This window comes from Priapulus caudatus, unplaced genomic scaffold (assembly GCF_000485595.1).
Source record: "Priapulus caudatus unplaced genomic scaffold, Priapulus_caudatus-5.0.1 Scaffold223, whole genome shotgun sequence".
Taxonomy (NCBI): Eukaryota; Metazoa; Priapulida; class Priapulimorpha; order Priapulimorphida; family Priapulidae; genus Priapulus; species Priapulus caudatus.
The window spans coordinates 217,661-225,160 of NW_014577284.1; the positions used below are offsets into that span (position 1 = coordinate 217,661).

Here is a 7,500-nt window from a genome sequence, read left to right on the forward strand (position 1 = left end):
CTTTTTCAGATATCAAAGGAAATCAAAATTTTACATGGTAACAAAACTAGCTTTGTCTGATTCATTGACAGGACTTTACATACATACATACATACATACATACATACATACATACATACATACATACATACATACATACATACATACATACATACATACATACATACATACATACATACAACATTCGGCAAATTATAGTATTATAAGATTATAAGATTATAGTAAGATACGACCAAGGTTAGGGGGGTCAGAGTGAATGCTGTGATTAGCGATTCCAAAATGGTTCGACGCTCTCGTTTTCTAAGACATTACGATTCAGTTCAGAAAACCGCCCCGCCGATGCTGCCAGGAAACCACCGCCTATGCCGCGCAAGCCCTGTGTCAGTCAATTTACTGCTTAAAATTCATACACCTCCTAGCGTTCAGATGCACGTATAATTCAACTTTCAACTCACTTTTCATTCCGTGAGAAAGGGTAATAAAGATCGACGTTCTCTCGTTAACGCCAATTATAAATTACCTCAAAAAATCTTTTTCCCCGAGAAAGTTCTCAAGAAACATGTCCAGCATAGCAATCGAGCTTTAATTGCTATGCGTGTCGAATCGTGCTCCGCCCCATCAGAGGCGCCGGCGGGGATGAAAGGTCGCGAGTATGCATGGCTGCTACTGCTCTCGGCCTGCGAGCGGTTACTCAGGGGCGGATTCAGACCGTATTTGCCGTATTGGGAAATGCGGTCTAGATTTCAAAGTGCCCTTCGAAATTTTGCGCTAAAAAATACAGAAAACAATTTGATGGAATTTGGCTATATTCTTTATTTGTTTTTTGTTTTTTCATACAATACATACATACATACATACATACATACATATACATACATACCAGCAATGTCCGTCACTTACATAGCAATGTCCGTCACTCACACAGCAGTGTCCGTCACTCACACAGCAATGTCCGTCACCTGTGGTCGTGATCGCTGCTTACTATGCATGCACTAGCTACGGATGCAGCTTGGCCATGATTTCATCTTGCTACATTGCGTAAACATCACGCTCAATCTGGCGCGTACAAGCCATGATCAGGCACGCATTAATTCACACATCGTGCGTATATACATACATGTGAGTGACGGACACTGCTGTGTGAGTGACGGACACTGCTGTGTGAGTGACGGACACTGCTATGTGAGTGACGGACACTGCTGTGTGAGTGACGGACACTGCTATGTGAGTGACGGACACTGCTGTGTGAGTGACGGACACTGCTGTGTGAGTGACGAACACTGCTATGTGAGTGACGGACACTGCTATGTGATTGACTGACATTGCTATGTGAGTGACGGACACTGCTATGTGAGTGACGGACACTGCTGTGTGAGTGACGGACATTGCTATGTGAGTGACGGACACTGCTACCTGACTGACGGACACTGCCCCGCCCTTTTTACTACCATACTTGTCACCTACCTTACCTGTAATCACGCGTACCTTGTCTGATACCGTATCTCCAATCACGCTTACCATTGCGCGAATTATCGATTAATGATTAGGATTGTGCCTCGTGGCCACCGACTTGCTCATTATGCGAGAGATTGCCGTCGGCTTTCGCTGCGTATCCTATTGTCATCGCTACGAGTGCAAGGCGCTCGCGTTATCGCGAGAGTGGGTGTCGTGATAACAACAAGTAATAATAACATAACCCCCGCATTCAGACACTCTAACGAGAGAAGGGAAGAGAACCTGAGCCAGCATGAGTGAATCGAATCGCTGCGCCATGCCAGCTGATGAAGTTCCGCCTAGATGCGCCGTACAGTCCGCATTGCCTGCGCTGGGTTTAATATCTATTCTGTTCTCAGTGCGCTGTGGCACATCTATCCCTAGCGATAAACACACGTGGAATATCTTCGTCGGCAACATATTTGACAAAGACAGCCTGGCTGCAAATATTTACAGATGGCGTTTGTTTCCTTGTTTTGAAGGGTTGCTGAGTCAAAGCAAATCAAAGCAGCCAATCAGAGGAGCCCAAAACTCTGCAATGGATATAACGTGTAGGAAAAAAATTCGCAGCCTGCCTAGCTGTTGAAGCTGTTACTAACAGGCGAACTGCAAGGATTTATAATGAAATAAATTTACTCGCTGTGCCAACCTTAGCTGCAGGTTTATTGGCTACCCCCTGAACATTAGTAGTCTTTCATTCGTAGTGAATCCACTTCTATATTGAACATATAAATTTGACAGGGCGGCTATCACAATTAAATAACATTTTTATCAGGTGAGCATTTCCTTATTAAAAAAAGCATCGTATAAATCGGAAACTCACATACGATGAATATAGACTAGATTCCATAAACGCTATACCAAACTGCGCGCCACCTATAGTGTTGTATACACGCATGACTCTCTCTGCGGATGTAGTTAGAAGCACATACAAGCACATACAGCCAGTGTCTCGCACATTTAGGTTTCTAAAAGAACTATCTGTTAAAAGGATTACTATAATATTATTTGTCAACCTGATATCATGATTTGTCTACGTTGCTCTTTGAAAACCGCTAAATGTTTGTAATGCCAACCCAGTCGAATCATCGGGGCATGAAAAAAAAACATAATTCTATCGCAGGGCAGTACCGGTATTTTTGTTGTTGTCATCGATCAGTTCCCTGAACAAATACACGCAGGGTATCATGCCCAAAGTTCTATATATACGAGTCTATATCAGCTGCCCAAATAGCAAGCCTCACGTACTTCATCCACGATTAAAAGACACATGTACACGATGACAACGATGACGACGATCTACTAACATTTTTACACGTTAAACGGTAAATTGACGTACGATATTGGTACGCTTGTATAAAGTGAGAATGAGATATGGAAGCAGAGGAGGAAAGAGAGCGAGAGAGAGAGAGCGCGCGCAAGAGCGAGAGAGTGACAAAGACACACACAAACACGCATATAGGCACGCACAGAGAATGGAATGATACGGCAATGACTGTATGACCCAGGGTAATGTTGGGTTAATACTAGTTTATGGATGATTTAGCCACTTGCCCGCAATACTTTGAGCACAATAAGCGCAAATATGTAGCAGCAAAATAACATATCCGATGTTTTATACCTATCTATCTATCTATCTATCTATCTATCTATCTATCTATCTATCTATCTATCTATCTATCTATCTATCTATCTATCTATCTATCTAGCTAGCTAGCTAACTAGCTATCTAGCTAACTAGAGCCTATTTATCTATCTATTATCTTATCTATCTATCTATCTATCTATCTATCTATCTGTTATTATCTATCTAACATCTATCTATCTATCTATCTATCTACTATCTATCTATCATATCTATCTATTATCTATCATCTATCTATCTATTATCTATCTGCTGTTTGACTGTCTATCTATCTATCTATCTATGCGTATCTATCTATCTATCTATCTATCTATCTTATCTATCTACTCTATCTATTATCTTATTATCTAAGTCGTATTTATCTATCAATCTATCTTTTATCTGTGTGTATCTATGTGTGTATGTGGCGTGCGTGAGTCGTGCGGCGTGCGTCGCGTGCGTGCGTGCCGTGCGGCGTGCTGTCGTGGCGTGCGTGCGTGCGTGCGTGGCGTGTGTGTGTTGTTGTATCTGTCTCCGACTCTCCCCCTCTCGTATTAGCATCTCGGTCGTAATGCATCTCGCTCGTGCAAGTAGTGTTCTCTCATTCTATTCTCACTCACCTCCGCGTATTGTTCCTGCTATCATCTTAGCGTGACTGCTCAGCTCTTCCTTCATCCTGCCACAGTACCCCTTCTCTCGCCCTTACTCTTATCTGCTTCGTTTCAGACTAGCGTGCTCTGTATACGCCCCCTTTCCTCCCTCCCACTCTCTCGCTCTTATTGTGGCCAACAGTATATGGCTATCTGACATTTCATGCGCGATCTTGTCGACGTTACTCATATAATACGGCGAATTCATCGTGGCACAACACGGCGCAGTTCGCCATTGTGCCTGCTTACGGATTACGTTTGTCATGACGAACGCAGCGCATGCAGATATCTGTCGACATTACCGAGGGGGACGACGGCTTCGCGGCGGTGTGTACTATTTCCGCTTCTAATTTCCATTTGGACTGATCCAGACGTACAGCAGACGTCACGCTGTACAGTGTTAATAAGTGAGCATTCGGCAGAAATCTTAGGCGGGGGTGTAAAATAACAGTCGGTTTCAATTTACTGGTGGCTATTGTGGGTTACAGTCGATATAGTGATGCACTGCCGTCAGCACTTCTATTGTATGGCAGTTAATAGCACTCCACAGAATCTCCTCGTCACAACACAGAGGCGACAGGGAAGCAGCGGGAAACGGGAACGGAGGAGGAGGAAAAGAACGGATCTGTGAGTGCTTATTACTGATACATAAGAGTGCTGACGGAGTGCATCGACTTAGGGTATCAGCACTGTAAAACGAGGAAGAAGGTGAGCCACTCATAAATTGAAACGACTGTTATTTTTACAGCGCCGCGCTAAGATTTCTGCCCGAAGGCCAATTAACACCTGACAGGGCGTCCCTGCTGTCGCTATCAGCAAATGGAAATTAGAAGCGGAAATAAGGTACACACGCAGGCGCGCGCGAAGCGCCGGAGTAAAATATCTGGGCATGCGCTGCCGTTCTGTCAATGCCCAAGACGGTAATCCGTAAGCAGGCACAATGGCGAACTGCGCCGTGCTGTGCCACGATGAATTCGCCGTATTAGTATGTCAACGGCAGGGTGACGGGAGCAAGAAGAAGAGATCGGACGCATGAAATGTAATAACGACAGTATAGAAGCCTGATCCTGATACTAGAGCGAGAGAGCTGGAGGAGGAAACAGAGAGACAATCACAAGGCAACGCTACGTCTGAAACGCAAAGGCAGATAGAGTAAGGGCGAGAGATTAGTGGGTACTGTGAGGATGAAGGAAGAGGAGAGTCACGCTAAGATGCATAGAGAAAATACGGGGAGGGAAAGAATAGAATGAGAGACATAGAGGGAGAAGGCCATTATATTATAATGTAAGAAGAACACACAACACACGCGAGAGCCAGAGGACACCGCACAGCACGCGAAGAGGGGCAGCCGCGGGGCACGCCACGCAACGCAGCACGCACCGCACGCACGCACGCCACGCCACGCCAACGACTCCGCACGGCACTCACGCACGCACATCACACATAGTACACACAGATAGATAGATTGAAATAGAATAAATAGATAGTAATAGAATAGATAGACTAGATCACCTGATAGATAGAGATAGATATAGAATAGATAGAGAGTGAGTGAGTGAAGAGGGGATAGATAGGATAAATAGACAGTCAAACAGCACAGATAGATAGATAGGATAGATACGAATCACACGCACTACATAGATAGCACTAGATAGATAGATAGACTAGATAGCACATAGAAATATAATTAAGAATAAGATAGATAGATACGACAGATGATAGATAGATAGATAGATAGATAGATAGATAGATAGATAGATAAATAGCTAGTTAGTCTAGATAGCTAGTTAGCTAGCTAGCTAAGATAATAGAAAACTACGATAGATAGAAAGATAGATAGATAGATAAGATAGATTAGATAGCGAATAGATAGACTCAAGATAGAGTAGAAGTAGATAGGTATAGAAAAACATGCGATAGATGTTATTTGTTGGCTGAGGCTAATCATATATGATACTCTAGATGCTCAAGTATTGCGGGCAGGATACGAGACTCACTATACACAATAAAGCATAGTATTAGACCCGAACATTACCTGGTCATACAGTCATCTGCCGTATCAGTTAGTCCATTCTCTGTGCGTGCCTATTGCGTGTGTGTGTGTCGTCTTTGTCATCTCTCGCATCGTTGCGCCGTCGTCTCTCACGTACGCTGGTGCGTGTCCGTAACGCGCTCTGACTTCCATATCTCATTGCTCAACTTTATAACAAGCGTATCAAATATAACGTAGCGTCGAATTTACCGTTTAACGTGTAAAAGATGTAGTAGAGTCGGTCGTCAGTCGGTTTGGTCAGTCGTGTAGCATGTGTCTTTTAATCGTGGATGAAGTACGGTGAGGAGCAATGCTATTTGTGGCTGCTGGGAGAGTGAAGGACAAAGCTGTGTGGGCATGATACCTTTTACTGGCGTGGAGTGTCGTCAGGGAACTGATCGGGAGGTGAACAACAAAGAATAGCCGGTACTGCCCTGCGATCAGAGAATTATGTTTTTTTTTTCATGCCCCGCAAATGATTCGTCTGGTATGGCCGATTACAAAACATTTAGCGTTTCAAAGAGCAACGTAGACAAATCATGATATCAGGTTTGGCATTATTATATAATCTTATAGTAATCCTTTTTAACAGATATTCTTTTAGAAACGTGAAATTTCGAGACACTGGGCTGTATGTGCTTGTATGTGCTTCTAACTACATCGCAGGAGAGAGTGCATCGTGTATACAACACTAATAGTTGGCGCGCAAGTTGAGTATGAGCGTATGGAATGCTGAGTCTAATATTCATGCGCGTATGTGAGTTCCGATTTATAGCGATGGCTTTTTTAATAAGAAAGCGTGAGCTGAGTAAAAAATGTTAGTTTAATTAGTGATAGCCGCCCTGTCAAATTTATATGTTCAATATAGAAGGTGGATTCACATACGATAGAAAGACTAACTAAGACGTTCAGGGTGCCACAAGTAAACCTGCGAGCTAAGGGTTGGGCACAGGCGAGTAAGATTTATTTCATTATAAAATCCTTGCTATTGTTCGGTGGTCTGTTAGTAACAGCTTCCCAGCGTAGGCAGGCGTGCGAAGTTTTTGTTGCCGTAGCACGTTTATATCGCAAGTTGCAGAGTTTTGCTCTCTGATGCTGGCTGTTTTGATTTGCTTTGACTCGAGGCAACGCCTTCAAAACGCAAGGAAAGCAAACGCCATCTGATAGAATCAGTTGCAGCCAGGCTGTCTTGTCAAATATGTTGCCGACGAAAGATATTCCACGTGTGTTTATCGCTAGGGATAGGAATGGTGCCACAGCGTACTGAGAAACAGGGAATAAACATATTAAACCAGCACAGGACATGCGGATAGTACGGCGCATATCGTGGGTGGCGGAAGGCTTCATCAGAGCTGGCATGCGCGCGAGAGTCGATTCATTCAGCTGGCTCAGGTCTGTTACCCTCTCTGTTAGAGTGTCTGAAGTGCGACGGGGGTTATGTTAATTATTTACTAATCCGTATGTTTAATCAGCGACACCCACTCTCGCGATAACGCGGCGCCTTGCACTCGTACGATGACAATGATACGGCAGCGAAAGCCGAACGGCAAATCTCTCGAATAATGAGCAAGTCGTGGCCACGAGGCACAATCTAATCATTTATTCGATAATTCGCGCAATGGTAAGGCGTGATTGGAGGTACGGTATCAACGAGGTACGGCGTGATTACAGTAGAGGTAGGTGAAGCAAAGTATAGGTAA

The 7,500-nt window shown here is 43.9% G+C and overlaps 1 protein-coding gene across 1 annotated transcript in view; it reads right to left on the bottom strand.

Annotated features, from left to right (window-relative positions):
• LOC106807564 overlaps window positions 1–3,793 on the bottom strand; it is a 26,554-nt gene extending 22,761 nt beyond the window's left edge. The window contains exons 1-3 of the mRNA XM_014809935.1: window positions 3,739–3,793; window positions 1,738–1,874; window positions 1,465–1,469 (exon numbers count right to left, since the gene is read on the bottom strand). Coding sequence (XP_014665421.1) covers window positions 1,465–1,469; window positions 1,738–1,874; window positions 3,739–3,793 — 197 coding nt within the window. The remainder of the gene's footprint in view (window positions 1–1,464; window positions 1,470–1,737; window positions 1,875–3,738) is intronic.
• Window positions 3,794–7,500: the final 3,707 nt, after the last annotated feature.